Genomic DNA, 21,702 nt, shown 5'->3' on the forward strand with positions numbered 1-21,702 from the left:
TGGTTGCGGACGCTAATATTTTACCGGTTTTTGTACGCATGGCAAGCAATTGGGTTAATGAACATGGAAAGGGTATAGAATATATTGTTTGCTAATTACAACTTATAGCTCGAAACGATGAAATCGTGATATTTGTAATGAGTGCTTTCAGTTGATTCATGTTCTTCGCAGAAGCCTTACAATGATTTACTGTGTTCGTCATGGTCGTGTGTAAGTTTAATGGTAGCGAGATAAGATATTTTGTTGTTAGTGTTATCACATCCTTGGGCTTTGAACGGAAATTCCTAAGATTGTTTGGGGAAACTAACGCTGAAGTGGTTCTCTTCGTACTCTGCTAATGTCTTCCAGGTACGAATCTGTGACAGATTAGATTTGGTTAGTTCAGGCTTTTGTTTTGCCTTGCATATACGATCAATTGCATCTCCACAAAAAATCCCTTGTAAATTCAACACGGGTTGAAAGAGGTTGAAAAAAAAATGGTAGGAGTTGTTTAGGTGTACCTATCATCTGAGTCCCCTAGTTCGTTTCCCCCAATTCCACAGTGAGGGAATTCACTGGAAGTAGGGTTATCATCTGTCCGGCAAAAGGAGGACATGTCCTCTTTTTTAATCATTTTATCCTGTCCGGCAGGCATTTAAAAAAAATTGAATTGTCTGGGATTTCGCATTTCAACTAGAATTAATATTAAAATGTGCGATATTATGCATAGAATATCTAAACAAATGGTGAAAACCTATGAAAGAATTTAACTGCTTTCAATGGTTGAAACTGGAGCACATGCTATTGACATGCATTGAATTTTTACACTCTAAAAAGTCACTATTCATTATTCTAAGTCATTTTATCAATTTTATTCTGCATTGTACAAAAAATATGCCAATCAAGTTAATTTGAACAAAGATTTAAGTTTAGATAAACAATGGTGCAAATTCTTCAATTCCAGTAGTTCTGCGAGCACTGAAACTTTCTCAGAACTCTTAAAAATATGTGAATTCTATTTATTTATCCCAAGTCACAATGGAAGTGCTGAGAGAGTATTTTATCTGCTCAATGGACAAAAGAAAGAAATCGCATGCTAACGGAGACAGTCAGAGGTATCATCATGGTGAAATATAATTTCAAGGACATGTCCTGTGAACAGTTCCATAGTTATTTGTTACAAGATATAAGTTGGTCCCTTCAGGCTCTTGTGCACAAAGTGGGCTCCACGGATAAGTAGGGTACAGATGTAATACTGATCCAGCAACTAGTGAGAAAACTGACTAAGGTGAGCCATTGTTTTTATCTTTAATTTTGTTCATACCAATTTTTAAAAAGTTCTTTTTTCAGCAATGCCCTCTTATTTTAGATTCCATGTCCTACAGGATTTCTTCTCATGGTAACCTTAACTGGAAGTGTATATTCTCATTCATACTATCGTACTTTCAGGAGAAAGACAACTTCTTGAGAACTGCTTTTTTTTTTTTTTTTTTTTTTTTTTTTTTTTTTTTTTTTTGTAAAACATTTTAATCAAAATCTCATGCAACTTAAAAATGATAATAATAATAATAATAGAAAGCATACAAATGTGCGTGAAATACATATCAGTAGATTTTCTTCACAGTACAGTCTAAAAACAGTTAGAATAAAATTAAAAACTGAAATTACATTGCACTGACAAGGGAAGGGTTTTCGGCTCAAACAGGAATTTTTGGTTAAAAATTTGTACAGACGCTTACCTCATAATGGTGATGAAGACCGTAAAAGCATTCATTTGTGTAACTCTCTGTTTCGTTGGTATTGGTCAATACACTTTTTTAAAAATGTACATGAGGATTCTCTATAAAATGCATGAAACAGCATGGAGCAGGGCAATAAGCACAACACGCAGAAGCAACACCTGAACAATCTTCTGAAAAATCAAATGCCACCTGAATTACATTTTTGAAGTCCGAGACTTGTTCACGATTCACGTAACCAGCCAGGAACACTGAAGCATAGGACGGTATAATGGAGGAGACAACTGGTTATGAATAACAGAGTGCATTTTCATTACAAACACTCAATTTCCCAAGTTAAGTTCTGGATTCTCAGCAAGAGTCCTTATGTAATCTCTTATCCTCCGAGCATATATTTTGTATTGTCTAAGGAAACAGATATTCAGAGGCTGGATATATTTAGTTGTTTTAGGTGGAATGATCATACATTCCATGTCCTAGCCTTAGAATGATTCATTTATTAAGGTTGCGTCCTTGTGCGCATTTAATGACTCACACAACAGTATCTATACTTTTGATTACCTGCAATATTTTCAGACAGAACGTTGGAGAAAAATGTTCTTTAACGGGCTTTAGACATTTTACCACTCGCACTAGCTTCTAGGCTAGGCTAGGCTTATGGGTAAGGTGTCCCATCCCCTTAACTTGTGCACAAATTTCTCTCTTGTTATAGCAATAAGCCCCTTAGAAAGTAGCTTGGCTTCTTCAAAGGGAACCTTTAAAGACAGATTATTGCATAATTATAAACTTTTTCAACTACGGTATCTACGATATTATACATATAATCTTTTCGCTGTAAGAAAAATCCTAATGTAAACAATAGCACGTGACTGAAGTGAGGCTTCATTGGCCACTGTTTGGCGCCATAGATTCTCAGTACGTGTTCCCGCCTACTGTTGTACATTCTGTTTCATGTTAAACATTTCCCGTTACTCGTCAAGTAGGCCTAACCTCACTACTATGCAGTTGTTTGCTTAGGAAACGTTTATTTTATAATTACTGCAATTAAATTATCACATAACTTATTATATACCTTTGTTTTTCCGCTTTTGAGAGGGTTTCCACTCTTATGATTAATAACCACACACACCGAGGATACAGAAGCCATACTATGACAACTACGAGCTCAAGTGACGCCAGCTTGTTACAAGAACAGACTACCGCGGTGTTACTGTTGGTATTCATCCGCATTCATTGTATATAATAATATATAAAAATAGTTTTTATTTTACATAGCATTTTACATATGAGTGAAGTTATATGTTTCATCGTATTTAACAACTAGTATTCAATTTTTTATTTTCAAATAATACAAGATTATGGTTTCCAAATACGAACTATATTTTCCTGTGTCATGTGAGTGTTTCGACTAGGAGCCAATCACGGGTATGACAGCAACGTGCTTATGTTTATATTAGGATTTTTCTTACAGCAAAAACAGTATAGTTACAGTTTCAATGTAGCCTCCAGAATTCAATTTTATTATTTTAAAGCGTGTGTACTTCTTTGTGAAAAGAAATTCCTGACCCTCTAAGCCACGTGTTAATGCACTTATACACCGCACAGGAAAGTACCATTTTATACTATTTACACAATTAACACGAGTAAGATCGCCACCCCTCAAATTGTACAGTGCTCTAACAGACAAACCACACATTACGCAAACGAATGCTTTTGGGAGCTTTACAGAGATGTAAAGATGGGCCTGTATACAAATTTTGGATGCGAAATTCCTGTTCGAGCCGAAACCCTTCCCTTGTGAGTGGGAGATAGCCCCTCAAAATCCAACCTCTGTGGTCCTCGTCCTGAGGGGTGGGCAACGGCAAGTACGGGGTAGCCTGCTGGGATGGGTGAGACTCTCCAGTAGCTGTAAAGACCCAGCAGGAACCCAGAAAGCCGGCGAAAGAGGCTCTGGTCCTCCAGGATGGGGGTTGTGTGGCAGGCTGTCCTGCCCACGCAAAATTACCCAAGCCAAGGTGTTACGCTACCGTGCCGAGGGCTGGATGGCAGCAGGGTGTGCTGTCTTGCACGGTGCCTCCTGGATACCAGGCGCCCTCCAGGAGTATTTAGCCTTCCACTTACAAAGGGGGCGCTGTAAGTGGCGACTGTTTTTCCCCTACACTCGTGGGACCAAAATTTCAAGCTTACAAGAAAAACAAACCTCTTTGGGGGACTCTGTAAAAGAGCCCCTTTCTCAACTTCCACAGAGTGGCTCCTCTTCAGTGCCACCTGTTGAAAACTATGATGTGGACTCGAGTCTGGTGTCTGCTTCATCTTCTACACAGGGTGGCTCCTCTATGGAATCCCCTTCGTCGACTCCACAGGGTGAATCCTCTATGGAACCCCTTTCATCGACTCCACAGGGTGGATCCTCTATGGAACTCCCTTCGTCGACTCCACAGGGTGGATCCTCTATGGAACCCCCATCGTTGACTCCACAGGGTGGATCCGCTATAGAACCCCCTTCTACTTCACAGGGTGGATCCTCTATGGAACCCCCTTCGTCGACTCCACAGGATGGCTCCTCTATGGAACCCCCTAAATCATCTCCACAGGATGGCTCCACTGCATTGCCCCCTTCTCCCTCAACAACAGAGGCTGGGGCAACTGGGGACTCAAATGAAACTGAAGCCAAAACTGCAACTGATGGGGCTGCTACCGTGAGGCCTAAGAAACCGAACTTGAGTGGAGCTCAAAGGAAACGGAGGAAACGGGAGAGGAGGCAGAGAGAGGCAGAAGCTCTGGCTTTAGCTGCTAGAGAAGCAGCTGGCCTCCTCCCCACTGGAGAACTGGTTGGTAATGCAGAAATGACTCAGAAGAGGCAAGACGGCGACGCAACAGGCAGACAAAATCAATTATCACCAACATCTGACCATCCAAGTAAACGGCCACGTATCGAAGTGACGAGACCAAGCTGGCACACTAAACTGGATAATGAGCTCGAGCCTCTGCAAGTAGCTATATTTAAGGACAGCGGATGGTACGGCTTCACCCAGGAAGAACTCCTTGAATTTGTAGATGCGGTGGGGGAACTAATTTCTGCTACAGAGCATGGAAGCCCTCCACGGTTCGAGTCAACGAGATCTTATAAAAGATCTCTTGTGGTTACTGCAGCAGACGAACAGTCAAAGGAGTGGCTCGTTAAGCATCTCCCTCTGATTAAGCCTTGGCCTAATGTGACTCTGACTTTGGCCTCGCCACCTGAGAAGTTGCAGAACGCCAAGATATGGATCCCAGGAAAGAAGCACATGTCAAATGAGGACACTTTAATTGCCCTGAACAAACAGAACCCCGGCATCGAAGCATCCTCTTGGCGCATATTGGAAAGGAAGGAGGAGCGACATGGACTGCGATTAGTAATAGGATTGGATGCAAAATCAATATCTTTTTTGGAAACTATTAACTTTCAACCCTATATTAAAGCTATGAGAGCCACGGTGACTTTACAGGGTGTTCGTAAGAAAGAAGAGAAAGCCAACGCACCAGTCTTCATGCAGAATGAGCCCAACCTTCCTGCTGGATTCTCTGGACAAAGGAATTGGGATATGCCTATGCAAGGGAAACAGGTAAGCAATGTAATTCTGTGCATATATACCAATACTTCCTGAATGAAGCTTTCAACCCATTTACTTAGGCCTATTTATTTATTATCTGTATATTTATTTATCCATATATGGATTTTGAATTAAAGTTTATTATCTTGCAGATAAATTAATTTACATAATAAAAACAGAAAGTTATCTTTCCACGAATTGTATTTAACATCTGATGTGTAAGTCTAAATAATTCACTCAGTGGGATTTCTCTACAGTCTGATATACCTGTACTAACAATTAAGTATTCTTTATTGTCGTAAACTACTGATTGATTTTTAATGATATTGATATTCTAACAACAGAGATAATATTATATCGTACCTTTCAGTGGCAGCTTCTCAACGGGGTTGCACGTTTGTACACCCCCCAGTAATGTTCCTAATCTCCCGGGTTTGTTACTATTAAAAATATAATTTTATTTTACAATTTTCATTCATGACTGTCTGCAGCTGGCATCTTGTTTTGTACGTCTGCAGGAGCCTTCAAGCCTCTTGGTTTGCAAAGATGTTGAAAACCTAGGGAAGGTAGTTTATAGAGATGTTCGGTTGTGCAGGGACAGGGGGGTTAGAGACGTAGTCTACTGCTTTCCTCATTGAGAACGGTTTTTCGCACTCCCTGACATGGACACCAACGTCAGTCCAGAAGAAACTAAATTCACTGGGAAAGTATCTGTTTCAACTAGACATTTGTCCGAAGTAATAAGCATGAAAAATGTATTCATTCGGCTTGTGCAACGAACAGTCGCATAATTCGCATATTACTTTCTCAATCTACATGCACACAAACAGTATAATACATAAAGGAGCTTGTATTTTGCTTTAAAGTTCTAAGAGTTGTTATTCTGACAATAAGTGCTGCTATCTCCCGACAGCCTACGAAAGCTGCATTTGTATTTTAGGAACGAAAATGTTGCACTTGGTACTTGGTAGCATTCTGATGACGATTCTGTGCTCAAATGTTTTTCATGAGGGTAAATTGCAATAAAGAGAGCTCCGCTTACGACCTCTTCCACTTTTGGACTTTCTGTATAAATAGGTATGCTTGTATTTAGTCATTTTACTTATTAATTGCATATAAATTAGCTTTATATGTAGGCCCTATACGCCCTCAGGTATACACGGTTTTAAACTTTAAAGTAAAGTATGTTTAACTCCTCTTCGATATCCATTGTGCACCACCATATTTTCAAACCACCAGCCGCCACTGGTACCTTTTGCAAATGGCTTGGAAAATTAAACAGGGATGGTACATCGTCTTTCAAAATTCTCTTGCCATTACTTTCCCAAATATCTGTATCTTTAAAATGAGACCAACACAATTTTACATAATGTGAAGGCACAAATTTCTCTCTTATTATAGCAACAAGCCCCTTAGAAAGTAGCTCGGCTTCTTCAAAGGGAATCTTTAAAGACAGATTGTTGCATAATTATAAACTTTTTCAACTATAGTATCTAAGATATTATACATAGTTACAGTTTCAATGTAGCTTCCAGAATTCTATTTTATTATTTTAAAGCGTGTGTACTTCCTTGTGAAAAGAAATTCCTGACCCTCTAAGCCACGTGTTATTGCACTTATACACCGCACAGGAAAGCCCATTTTACACTATTTACACAATTAACACGAGTAAGATCACCATTTAATCAATTATTTACTTTCAACAGTGTTTTGTCTTTGAGAAAATCAAGACTTGCATGTCAATCACGATAAACAAGTAACTGAGAAATTTATCAGAAGTAAAATAATTCTTTGTGCCTTTGAATTTCAGATCTGTTTGTTGAATCTCTGTCACTGTGATGTTCACTTCTTTTGTAATCCATGAATGGTAGTCATAGACATTTACATATGGCGGATGAGTGGAAAAAATGCATTAACCCTTAAGTACTATGGACAGTTATTGCCATGTAACTACAATGGAGGGGTCTATTAGATCTCTGTTTATTTTATGTACTAGCCATACCCGTGCACTCTTCTGCACCCGTTAGAAATAAATATAAAGTAATTACATAATTAAAATAGGACGTTTGATCCAGGGAACATTCGTGTTTGATAGAAGGATAAATCGTTTAATATGTTACATAATTTAAATTCTGTTTAAATAATTAAAATGCGATCATTTTGGTTCAGAGAGCAATCATTTGGTGCAATGACAATTCCTTTAACATGTCTCCTATTTGTTATTACATGCAACCATAGTTTAATGAAGATCGACATATCATTTATTTTTAATGTGTAAACTTTATATTACTTGCTATATGTTTCCATTGAATTACGGTAATAACTTAATTTTAACCATTGTTTTCTACGTCTTCAGTAAATGGCACTTGGCCCACTATGGTCCTGAACCCTTCAAATAACTTAGTGATACAGCATATATAGTGGTATTTAATTATATTTCTTTCTTTCGAAAATGTAAGAATTCACGATCTCCTATGTACCATTGCCATGGAATGAATAAATATGTTTTTTTCTTCCTACTCATAAATTTTATATTTTGCACATAGGAGTTACTGCAGGGACAACAACGCTATTATCTGAGGTGGCAGTGAAAATGTATTATATTGTTATTTTAAAAGTCTTGTATATCCTTAAATATCAGTCCTATCAAAATTTTTCATAGAATAAAACTTATTGGAAATCATTTTTAAAGAAACTTTTGTTATGTAACATTTTTCACAGAAATCAATAATAGCGAGATATTTCGACTTATTTAATTCAGGCCCCCTTATAACCCCCTTTTTAAATAACGTATTTTGAATGCCATATGGCCTAAAATCTAAGTTACAACGAACTTAATTTATATTCCAATTTTCACCGAAATCCTTCAACCATTATCGCGTGAAAAGGTAACAAACATCCAGACAGACAGACATACAAACAAAAATTTCAAAAAAGTGATTTTCGGTTTCAGGATGGTTAATTATACATGTTAACACCAATTATTTTTAGAAAATCGAAAATTTCCAGAAACATTTTGGCTACAGATTTATTATTAGTATAGATTTATAAAATAATTTATTATGTACAACATCTGCAGCTTGCTGACCATTGAACACGACTACAGGATATTATAATACAGTATGTAAATTTGAAAAATTTAAATAGTCTAAACAAAACAGTTACAAGCAAAAGAAATAACAAATAAAATGCAGTAATGATTTGCTGCATTTCCCAACATTTTCATTTTCAAACTTATTAAACGATTGTCATGTTTTTATATTAAAATAATGAGAATTCAGAATATAATGCTAATATTTACTACATTTTAACATGTCAGCGAAATATGTTGTTCAATTATAATTCAATTTTCTGGAATGGAAAATGTTTACTGTATAAAAAAACATAGGCTATTTTTCACTCTGTAGTTTTTAAAAATATTAAAGAGCACAACACTTTTTATAACACTGCACTCCTTCGTAGATAGGACCACACAATCTTTGTGCAAACACCTCACACAAATTTTTCTGGCGCACTCCAAGCAAATAGGAACTCAACATCGAGAGCATGGTCGACCTGGTTGGCAAGTTGGTATAGCGCTGGCCTTCTATACCCAAGGTTGCGGGTTCGATCCCGGGCCAGGTCAATGGTATTTAAGTGTGCTTAAATGCGACAGGCCTCATGTCAGTAGATTTACTAGTATGTAAAAACTCCTGCGGGACAAAATTCCGGCACATCTGGCGACGCTGATATAACCTCTGCAGTGCGAACGTCGTTAAATAAAACATAACATCGAGAGCATGGATATTTGTTTTTTCTCTTCAAATGTGGAAACTACCACCACGTTTTCTAGAAGGTCCTGTTTTTCTGCCATGTTTACATGTAGAGATGACAGTTATACCACACAACAATCCGAAAAATTAAAATAAATGACGAAAAAATGTATGTGAAAAACACGCACACAACTAGTATAGTACGTCTGTGAGACCCCGTCAAACAAACTGAACTGAAATCACTTGAGAAGGTATTGAGATAATCTGCGCAGCCTTCTTGTGATGCAGGTCTCTGAAAGGTAGACAAAGCAATGGAGAAATTGGATTCAAGATAAGAGAAGGGGGAAAACAGGGAGCGGTCTAGTACTTAAGGGTTAATACCAATTTTTCACAGCATTCTCTCACATTTAAATTAATTTAGATTCTTAAATAAAAATTGACTTTCAGATATTTTTTTAAAAAGTTAACAACACTGTATGAAACACTATAAGAGAATCAGAAAGTAAAAATACACAAATGAGGATTTTAAGAAACTTTTTAAACTTTAAAAATCATTTTTCTCGTAAACAACTTTTATGGAGTTAACACACTTTTTCCACCTACCTACCATATGTCAGCCAGGAGAAAGCCTGAGAAGGAATATTGGCCTTCAAGTACAGGAAGATATGATGTAAATGCAGTATTAGTCACTCTAAAAACATGCTTACAAAGAAATGTACCTCTAATGTTTGTATTGTACACTCTTAGACAAAAAATGACCGGACTCTTGAAGCGTAAATTTGTCTAAGTTCCGTTCGGCTGTGCGCCTGATACACAAGACTTAAGATCAGAGTAGTAAGGACGAAACCAGCGAGATCCAAGAACATACTCTTATATTGGCAAACAACGATTTGAATTGTGTGTGTGTCTTAGCTCCGTGGTAAAACTCTGAATTCACACGCAGAAAACCCGGGTTCGTATCCACCTTCGTATATGTATTTGTTTCGTTTTATTTTTTCCCTAGCTAGAACCAAATGATACATTTATTAACGTGTACAGGAGTTTGGATTAGTTCAAAAATTAAACAAAAACATTAAGTAATATCGGAGACTTCTTCCTAATTACTTTTGAATTAAAATAGATGCTCAGTTCTTGGATCTTCTCCCTTCTCCATAAGGAGTATTGACCAGTTACTGTAATTTGTATTAGTAGTAGTAGTAGTAGTAGTAGCTATAATAATAATAATAATAATAATAATAATAATAATGCAACAACCAGAATAATAACAATAATAATATTCATAATATTACAAACACAATAATAATAATAATAATCATAATATTAACAGTATTGCAGAAACGAGATGAATAATGTTAAAGACAAAACCAATGTGTTCCAGATATTGGCTACACTCGTAAATAATGCCCTTACATATCTGCTTTGTAATAGCTCCATGGTAACAGTCTAGCTTCTTGTGTAGGCGATTCAAGGTCGTGTACCCCGTAGGATGCAGGCGGTTATAGATGCGGAGGGATTACATACACAGTATTGAATTATTTGTCTATTTTGATTTTTGTTTATTGGTCTCCGAGATGTATATCTTTATTTTGTTTAATACAAAAAAAAAAAGATGATGCTTGTTTATTCCTATCCGAGAAGGATTTCTTTTACTTAAGGTTTATTTTTGTTTATTTCTATCCGAGAAGATTTCGTTTAGTCTCTTTAAATACAAGATACAAGGGAAAGGATTGCTATTATGTATCTAACTTGCCCTTTGTAAAATTAACTTTCTGTTAAATATTTCACAATATTGGTTATTATCAGTATACAAGAAGTAAAAAATTAGAATTGAAAAAATAAAGTATAGACTGAGATTCGAACTCGAAACTTTTCGGATACAAGACCACAATGCTACCGACTACGCTATGCGAGAGAGACGATGACTCTTTAAGAAGCATGTTATATAATCATCATATAGTGGTGGCAGTGGAGTGTTGGAAACATTTACGACAGAAGAAATTCGTCCGCGTGTGTATCATGCTCTGACGAATGCACCCGAAGTCTTCCGAATCGGACATAGAATCTGGAGCCCGGTCATTTTTTTTGTCTAAGAGTGTACAGTAGTGGCAAAAAAAACCGAACCGACCCTTGCAGCTGATTTCAGAGCCTTGTTCACTCTAGAGCACGATAGACGGGTAACTAAGACTTTCGTGGTTCGAATCCTGCCTATGAAGGAAACTTTTTTGTTTCTTATTCAAATTTATTCCCAATACTTTTCAATTACTGGTAAAATTCATATTCTGGGAATAATAAGTTAATTAAGTAGTAAAATATCGGAAATTTTACAGTGGAAACAAAAAAATCTGAATATAAACTAACTCTGACGTCACCACCTGTGCTTTGGATTTGGTCCTAAAGTTTCAGAGTTAATTTATACTCAGTTTTTCCTCCCCCCCCCTCCCCCTCCTGTAAAATTTACTTTTTGTTGTTTAGCAGGTTTACTCTCTAAGCCGACGAAATACATTTTATCTGTGATTTCTTCTTTAGTATTAATACAATAATCATTATATTTACAGTTACAACAAGCATAGAACTGTTGTGCATCCATTATTAGAACTGTGATGAAATCTTACATTTGATCATATATACACTCAGGGACAAAAAAAAAACCGGACACTTTTATATTTGCTTGTATTTTGTTGCCAATTATTTCAAAATGAAATAAAACCCATTTAAACAAAATAATGTTCCATTTAGCACCTTATACGACAACTTTTGAAAAAAAAAAATCTCTGATGAGAAAATTTGCAAAAAATTACAAAGGGCGTATAAATATGGCATCGTTTGGTCTGTTTTTTTCATTTTATGGTGCCTTAAACATTAAAAACTCTCTTTAGTAACGGGTATTACCCCCCCTCTAGCTTGAATAACTGCATCCATACGTCTTGGCATGCTCTCCATTTGGTTAGCAATGTCTTCTTGAGGAATAAGTTCCCATTCTTCGCCAAGTGCTCGCCTCAACTCTTGTAATGATTCTGGTCTCGGTCGTCTATTCTTAACATGCCGTCCCGGCATGCCCCACACGTGTTCAGTTGGGTTCATGTCTGGTCTCCTTGCTGGCCATGGAAGAACATGGATTCCCACTTCTTGGAGATAATCTCCGACCGCATGGGCAATATGCGGCCGTGCATTATCATGCATTAAAACAAAATTATCGCCTACAAATTGGCCAAATGGCACAACATGATCAGCCAAACATTCATTTATATACCTATCAGCTGTTAGTCTTCCATTTTCAACAAAAACCAACTCTGTACGAGCATCCTTACACACTCCTGCCCAAACCATCACTCCACCACCTCCATACGGCACATTTTCGGAAATGCAACACTGTGAAAATCGTTCTCCCCTCCTTCTCCAAACTCTTTCACGTCCATCAGGTGAGCACAGATTGAAACAGGACTCATCGGTGAACAGGACACAGCTCCACTGTCCATTTCTCCAATCCCTGTGATCATTTGCAAAACGCAGTCGTTCAATTTGATGCATCCCGAGAAGTCTGGGACCAGTTGCAGGTCTACTTGATATCAGTCTACTTGCTTTCAACCTCCTTCTAACTGTTTTGGCCGAAATTGGGCGTCCATGCATGTTAACAAATTGCTGGGCTACACTAGTAGCTGGCAGGTTGCGCTCCCTAAGAACTCTCAACACCATATACCTGTCTTCATTTGGATTTGTAGCTCTTGGACGACCCGAACCTGGTCTTCTGGTATATTCTAGGGTCTCTCTATACCGTTTTATGGCATCATGGGTTGTGCTTCTAGCCATATTCATAACATTTGCAATGAAACGTACACTGCGTCCATCATCGTAAAGGGCTCCAGCTCGAGCCACATCTTCAGGTCGCATCTTGTTTTAAGACAAATGTTACAACCCCACTTAAACTCAGAAAATGTAAAAATAAAGAAATAATGAATGATAACGATAATGAAGCACAAAATGGTTGAGACAAAATGTTATAGCTGAGACTCCGAAAGCTAAATTGGAATATTTGGTTGTAATGGCTTGTTTATAAAACAAAAAACAATCAACAATGTATACACGTCTCCATAACAACAGGTGGCTACCATAATATTGTATGAGAAGATAATGTTTTGCAAAATACCAGCAAATATTAAAGTGTCCGGTTTTTTTTGTCCCTGAGTGTATTTGATAAAAAATTTTATCACATTCTGTGACACAGAAATTTGATAGTGTAATATAGGCCTAAGTGGTGGTAGAAATGGAATGCAAAGAATCTATTTAGTGTAGCATTATCTAAAGCAAATCCACCTCATACTCATTGTAATCGATACCTAAATATGGGATAGCTTAGTTTTTATCGCATTGCTTTTCAGAACTATCAGGACTACGGTGGATATTGGCAGCAGTTCCCTTTCTACTGAATAAAAGCCAGAAGAGAGATGCTGTCCACCAAAACAAAGGAATACAAAATGTTATCAACACATGCAAGGATAATTGCTACACTTCAAAGCAGAAACACATCAAATTTGCTGTACAAAAGTGTGAAACGGTGAAGATTCTCATTGCTGACTCTCATCATCTTCTTTCATCAGTCACCAAGAAGGATTATATCACTCCAGAAATTGGCTGCATAGAAGACACAGCTCTCCATCGGTGAAGTAACAGGTAAATGTTATTTCCTTACTGAATATTAAACAAGATATAACACAGTTCTGGAAATTGTTTTTGGGAGAGTCTGTCAAATAATATGAAGTTTGTACAAAATAATAAAACAGGAATGTAAAGAAGTTATGTAAACATGTTACCAAATCTAACAATTTTAGCATATTTTTATATATCAGTATATGAAAGCTATAAAATAAAGAAAGGGAACCCACTGGCATTGAGATTAAGGCATTGCACTGCAAGTCAGAAGGTCGTGGGTTTGATTCCCAGTGGGGTTATAGATCTAATCTTTCCAGCTGCACTATGGTCCTCGGGTTCATTCAGTTTAACAGAAATTAGTACCATCAGTGGCGGTTCCTCGGAGGAGGGAAGGGAGGAACGTCCTCCTCACATTTTTCTTCTTTTGAAAGTAAATACCAAATGAAATATATGCCTTGAAATTCGAGGAAGATTCGATAATTTTTAAGTTCACAGCTATAAGAAAACCTCGGTTGATCGAGTTTTAAACCACACACGCTCATGTGCTGCTAGAAAACTGTGAGAAGGATGCGAGATTGTTTGTGTAGAGGACAGTCAATCCATTCCTCCTTTACTGCAGTTAACACACATAGACAACAGCGCACTAGCGGCCAGAGAAAGAAGCAGAGTTTTAAAGCAAGTAAATGAACGGAGAGGGAGGAGATCCTCCTCTGAATCAGCGCATGGGCGGGAAATAGAAACCGACTAGTCGTGCAGCAAGCTCGCTACCGCTGCCACCTAACGATGCTGCATTCAACCAGACTATAACAAGTCATCTAGGAGGAGACACAATAAAAATAGTTTTAACGTAAAGCTATGAAAGACATCATATAAACTTTTTTTTAAAATTATAAATCAAAATATATTCATTGCACTTTATATAAGCTATGTTCATGGTTTGAAACTTTCGAGGATATCTGAAAGTTGAAATTGGATTTATATAAAACAAGGAGGAAGTAGTTCTGAGTTAGTATTGCAGATCTTTTTCCATGAAATTTACTTCCATTCATTGTCTACTAGACAGGACAACAGCCAAGTTGTCAGTTTTGTACAAATATATTTGAAATTGAAGGTACTGCAAGCTACATTATTTTTAACATAAAAAAATTAATCGGCCATCGGCAGCTTTGAACAATAATGTTAGTATGATTTTACAAGAACTGATATTCTTCAAAAGCATTTAATACTGAACTTGTAAAATGTACATGTGGCAACACAGACCACGTGGGTGGGTGCAGTGTTCTCGCTTTCCTAACAGATTATTTCTCATTCCCATTTCCGTAAAACGATTCCGGTTACGTGTTAGTAGCTGGCCTCTTCCAACACGTGTGATGCTGTAGTGTGCGTGAAAAATGCTGCAAGGTTGTGAATTTCTTTGTAATTGTTATTTTGTGCAATTATTCAACAATGAATGGAAGTGAAAACATATTATATTTTGGACAATTTAGGAAACTCAGTTTACAAAAACAGATTATTGCTATACAAAAGGGAAGGCCAACCCTGACACTACCTGGTCTTACATGTATGCATATAAGCTAATTTGTAGCATGTTTCTCTCAAGAAGGTGTCATTTTGGGCTGTTAACTTCTTTCCTCCTCTTAAGAAATATGCAGGAGCCGCCACTGAGTACCATGGATATTTTCTTGGGAGTAAAGATGGCAAGCACATTGGACTGACATCCTTACTGTTACTAATGCTGATTGTCTCTAAAAGTGGAAGCCTTAACCTCCTGCTACGGGATAATTTTGCCTTCATAATATGAAAAAATAGAAATACTACATGCTTTCGGCTGTATCAATTAAATGGGCTTTACGCATTCTGAAGGATTTTGCATGGATGAATTTCAACAATTAAAAAATTAGAATAATATATTTAAGATACATTAAAATTGCAGAGAACATGATCAATATGAATTCAACATGTTTCATCACCTCCCAAGACATTTCTCCAGAGACTGGGCTGGTGATAGATGAAATGGTTGTGTTGCTGTAATCAAGGGTTTTGTGTAGCAGTTGTTTGATAGCTTGCTGTTGTACTTAAAATCACTCACATGAAATAATTTTTACACCATTTAGGGCCACTTTCATCAAACAGTTGTGTTAACATTCATTCATGGATTTCAGTTTCACCAGAGATTTCCAGTTGGATGTTAACTAAAATTTTTTAATTCTCGCGAAAATTGGAAATAGTGTGAATCAGGGAAGCCATGTCAGAACCTAATCTTTTCTGAATGCATTTCACCTGCTTTACTAGTATTTGTAGAGAAAGCCTGTGTAATATTACAATCTCTTTGACAATTATTATTTGTTATTGAAAATGAAGTGCAAAAGTGATGGTGTGAAGAGAAATAAAAGACCCAATTTTACTGAAATAGAAAAATCTTCGATAAATAAATAAGAAGAAAGTTTGGAGTGCAAGAAAACAGATGGTATGAAAATCAAAGCCAAAGATGATGAATGGGTGCAGATTGCTAATGTATTTGATTGCAATGGGGAGGTTATTGCAAGACCTAACCAACTTAAAATTTTGCGGTCACTCTTTGGTTGATAGAAATGTTATATACTGTATTTCATCTCATTCTCACTGTAACATTAGAAATGTAATACATGTAGCATGGGAGAGAGAGGCATATTTCCTTTGTGTATTGTAAATTCTCGCGAATTTCGTCTCCTTTCTTCCTGATAGCTGTTTTCTAGAGTCTATATCTCGGTAAAAATTCGTCCTGGGGTAGTTTTTGGAAATAATTAATCATACAACTCTCTTCCAATGACGTACAGCATAAAGTCAGACAACAATTCTGCATCTACAGTGTAATTTACACCAGCCATATTTCAGATTTTGACACAGGAAATTCTCTTGTTAACTTAAACAGTTCAACAAAATTGTTAATTTTAACAACTCTTTATGAAACAGTTTTTGTGTATTGTTAAATCATTATAAGAATTTGTTAAATTTTAACATGTTGATGAAACCAACCCTAAATGCAGTAATGTCTGACATGCTGAGAAAAATTATTTTGTATTCTACCAGTTACCTTACAATTATTTGTACGAGACCTGCAGACAGATCATATTAAACTGAACTGCAGAATACTAGGACCCCAGGAACTAATTTAATTTTAAAAAAATCTATTTTTCTTTTTTGTTTTAAAAAATCGAGAAAAGTCTAATTTATATGCATATTTGCGTGGTTATTTTTTCATTTTTGAGCGTTTAGATGTTAAAAAAAACTTGGGATTTAAATATGGCGGCTTTTCAGCTCCACGTCCCCTCCGACAAAGAGTAAGAGATATCCTCTTTGCTGTGGTTATATATGTGCGGAGGAGTGTTTGGTAAATTTTATGTTGCAAATTGGCTCTCCTGCAAGCTTCCAGGGTTGCAACTGCATCAACTGGAAACCGTGTGCATGTGTTTTGGCGGAGTTACACAAGTTCTTTGTTTATAGTGGCTTTGGTTGTGAAAATTTGTGTTTAGCGTTTACATAAAGTTATGTTTCTCTCATAAAATGTGTAAATAATGTGCCGTAATCGTGCCTTGTGCTAAAAAGTTCAACGGATCATTATCACATACGAAATTCGAGTGTGAAGCAACCTAATCTTTTTTTCGGAAAGTGACTAAATACCGAGTGCATCTAGAATAAAGTTAGTTTCATGTAAATCTCAGGACGATGAGGATTCTATGAATAATGCAGCTTAGGAGGCATGCCTGTTTTATTTCCTTACCACTAGAAGACACTTTTACTGCCTGCAGTGGTGCTATCCATCTTGTGGTTTGCAAGATATCACAAAAGAACCTCTTGGAGAAGTCACTCATTATTACCATTAAATTTATTGTTTAATCCAGTGGCAGAAAGATTACTATGCTTTAATTCTTTTTGCTGTCACTTCAGCATTGTCCTTAGTGCATCATAGGAGGCAAACTATATAGCACTACATGATGATGGTCAGTGGAGCAATGTTGGAATGCTGGTAGGGGAAACGAGTAATCCACGAAAATCTACCGCCAAGCACTGTCTTTGCCCATCACTAACTTCACTGGATTCGGGATTTGAACCTGGATTACCAGTGTGAAAAGCCGATGCTCAAGCCATTCTGTTAACAGTGATCCCTGTTACGACTAATTGTATAGTTTTGTTTCAAACGTTTTACCATGAAGTCTTGTCTCTTTTAAGATTTTCTGGGTCCAAACACGTGCCTCCTACGCTTATGTTTATTAGCCTATATTTACAATCTCTAAACATATTCTGTCAAAATTATGCACTTTAGGACAACTAAGAAATTTGACAGCTTGAAAATTCTCTGCGAACCTTTTTTGTACTTGTTGGACACACTTAATAAGTGATAAACATAAACGCTCTCAGTTATATTATAAATCGGGAAACATTTGTTCAAATCACATGACCATAAAAGAAATCCTCACTTGATTGACCTACCTTGCCTAGCAGGAAACTTAATGTCCTTCCATAGGCATATTGTCTTACGTTTGGCCTTGATGTAGCAAGTGTCTTCAGTATGAAGAAAACCTGTAATATATGTGTGGAACTGCCACTTAGAGTAAGGAAATAAAACAAAGGCACTGTATTAATCATATTAGTTCGGGATGTTTACATTCACAGTTTTTTTAATGAATTGCAAGAAATTAGCGTAGAGACGAGATAAAGCAAGATGCTGTATAACAATTTATCCAGTTACATCTTACTAATAAAAACTCTTATACACACGTTTAACTGTCTTATACTTACATAATGAATAGCTCGTTTATAAGTCGTGTAAATTCCTGACTAATAATCACTATATACGTCGTGTATAACAGTACAACTATTACACAGCTACGTCATAGTTTCGTTATTCCTTACGAAAGGTAATAGAATATCTGAGGTTCTCAATTACATCCGATAGTATGTGCTAGTGTGCCGCGCTAAGTATCGATAGTACAACTGGGCCTGTTCAATTACCACACTATATTTTGATCAAAGGATACAGCTACAACAATATAATTCTAATTATTCTGTGCTCTTTTGTTTGTTCTTCTGTGGTTACAAGGTAACCATCATCATAAAATGACAATCGATACGAACAGCTGTTAGAAGGTTGGCCATTTTGTTCTCTATATACAACTCTTAAACAAGGGGTTTCATGTATATAACTACTGCAAAGCAATTCCCATTGTATAGTTACAGGCTGTTTATACATTCATCGCTTATGCATGGTTTATTAGTAACGTTTTCTGTCCCAACTCTGCTTACGTAAGACCATTAGGCAATTGGACAAGAACTTGTTTAACTATTATAAGTTGCCATGAATTTGTCAACTGTCTTTTTAAAGCATACCTGTTCTTGGTGCGAGATGGAAGTGGTACTGGATGTTCTACTTGGGGTTGACAATATAGCAATAACTAAGGAATTTCTTTCTTTTATTTTGGCATATTACAATGCTACAGTGAAGATAAGTTATGATTTTTCATACAGTTTAGGGTAAAGAAATCACACAGAAGCAGCATTGTGCAGATTTAATGTAAATATTTAACGTACATCAGAATCACTTCACAACCAAGTTTTGAAATATCCTTGTGAAAATTAGCTTTCTTGAAATTAATTTGTATTGACAGATTCACTCACCAATAAAAACATAATTCTGTTTTTTTCTGGCTAAATACTCGTAATGTTGGATTTTTTAAGAAAGTAGATTGAAACTTCGATATCCTCCCTCCACCACATCTGGAATTGATGTCTCATTTGTGTTCCGTTATTTCATGATGGAATGAAAGTGTGAGATGGAATAACTCTACAGATATTATATATGCGGCACATATAAGTATTAATTATTCTGTGAAAACATTACTTACAGTATATATTTGTTTCTATGTTTCTCGAAGTAATGTTTATGTATTATGTAAATTTGCATGTACGTAAACAATGATGCACAATGTGGCCAACACAAAAAATTATCTTTGTTCACAATCTATGCTATAATCACATCGGTTCGAAGTGATTTGTTAAGGAATGAGACAAATTTAGAAACATGATAATGAATTATTCTTGCACAAAAGCAAATGCTCCCTGGACCAAATGATCGTGTTTTAATTATTTATATACAGTAGCAGTATTAAGAAAAATGCTAAAGAAATTATCCTTCAACGAGAATTATATTTTAATTATTTAAATACAATTAAGAAACATGTTAAAACGAATTGTTCTTGCACAAAAAATGGATACTCCCTGTGCCAAATGATTGTTATTTTATTATTTAATTACTTCATAGATTTATGAGGTTACTATGACTGCGATATCAATTGTTAATTTTTTTTTTTTTGTTTTGTTTACAACAGCAGGCCATGACTGACTGAGTATAGAAGGACTCGCACTCAGAGAGATAGATGTTGGGATTTGAGATGCCCCACAAGCCAGGAGCCAACGCCATGCTAAAGATGTTGCTTAGCTAATTATCCAGCATGAAATGTTATGTACTATATGGAACTGTAATCTATTAAATATACAACTTTCACAGTGGTCACATTGTGTCTCTAAATGGTGTGTTACAATTTTGAGGTTATTTTAATGATTTGAGAATTTTTTATCTCCTGTGTATGGTATGGCAGGATATCGAAGTTTCACCGAAAGTAGAGCTTAAGATAAAATCCCAGTAATTTGAATCATAGTAAACTGAAATTCTGGATACTCCGAATAAGAAAGACGGAAAAGACAATTAAGCTGAATTCTTATTTATTTTTATTATTATTATTATTTTTTATTTTTTTTTTTTTTTGAGTGAAATTTAATAGTTGCAGCTACATTTTTACAATTTTATACCCCATTACCTACTTAATATTTTCACAGTTTTACAATTTTACGCCTGATTAGCGCCTTTTGATGTGTAGTAATTTATTGTGAGGAGACTAATATCTCGCTAGTATTTCATTAACATGCTGTCAGTTGATCTTACCTTGCTGTGATGATTAGCATGGGGAAATGACTTTTTCCAAGACTGTAGCTCATGTGGTTTGATCAAAGCTTGTGTTGGCATGGAAAGTGATAGCAAAAGCTTATACCTTCATGAGAAAATTGTATCTGAAACTGCAAATTTTGTATTGTTACTTGTATTAAAACTTTTGATGATAGTGTTGACTTATTTTTCAAATTTAAGTTTAATAATTCAAAATTTACTACCGCAAAACCTTGAATACACTAATGGCGGCTGATTGACTGAGGCAAGTGAGGCTGGGCCTCAGTTATTTATTTATTTAACCTGGTAGAGATAAGGCCATCAGGCTTTCTCTTCCCCTCTACCAGGGGATTACAACTACAATATTAAGAATACAATTACAATTATAATTACAATTAATATTAAATTTACAAATACAATAAAAATCAAAGTGCTAAAAGATTAACTGATTAATAAAGCTACACAGTTTATTGTAAAAGTTAAGAAGAGAGAAGCATTTCTTTTATTGATTAAGTAAAAATGAAACCTACTCTACGCAGTAAGGAAATGCTTAATAAGCTTGCTTTTGAACGCTACTAAATTCCGACAGTCTCTGATGCCACTGGGTAGGATATTCCACAAGTGCGAGAGCGAGATTGCGTATGATGATGAATACGATGATGTCTTATGTGTTGGTATGGCTAGTATGCGGCTATTTTGCGTACGAGTGAAGAGATTATGATATGATGACAGGTAACTGAAACGGGAGGCAAGATAGGTAGGTGTAGAAGTGTGAAGAACTTGGAAAAGGAGAACGAAAGAATGAAAATTTCTACGTTCGTTAAGCTGTAGCCAGTTTAGAGTTTGGAAGGATGGGGTAATGTAGTCAGCGCGACGGACATCGCAGACGAAGCGAACACAAGAATTATGAACATGTTGTAATTTTTGCGACTGGTTGACATTGAGGTCAGTCAGTAGAAAATCACAATAATCGAAGTAGGGCATTACTAGTGTTTCCACTAGTATTTTCTTGA

At 36.3% G+C, this 21,702-nt stretch overlaps 2 protein-coding genes across 2 annotated transcripts in view; one reads left to right on the plus strand and one right to left on the minus strand.

Moving 5' to 3' along the window:
• Positions 1 to 21,702, minus strand: part of LOC138713173 (methyl farnesoate epoxidase-like) — a 143,550-nt gene that overhangs the window by 38,284 nt on the left and 83,564 nt on the right. The gene's annotated exons all lie outside the window — the stretch shown is intronic.
• On the plus strand, positions 64 to 20,864 carry LOC138713611 (uncharacterized). The gene is made up of 4 exons (XM_069845835.1): positions 64 to 72; positions 3,500 to 5,323; positions 13,440 to 13,731; positions 20,076 to 20,864. The coding sequence occupies exons 1-3, from the start codon at positions 64 to 66 to the stop codon at positions 13,485 to 13,487; spliced, it is 1,881 nt and encodes a 626-aa protein (XP_069701936.1). The 3' UTR covers positions 13,488 to 13,731; positions 20,076 to 20,864.

Source organism: Periplaneta americana, chromosome 14, assembly GCF_040183065.1.
Source record: "Periplaneta americana isolate PAMFEO1 chromosome 14, P.americana_PAMFEO1_priV1, whole genome shotgun sequence".
Classification (NCBI taxonomy): Eukaryota; Metazoa; Arthropoda; class Insecta; order Blattodea; family Blattidae; genus Periplaneta; species Periplaneta americana.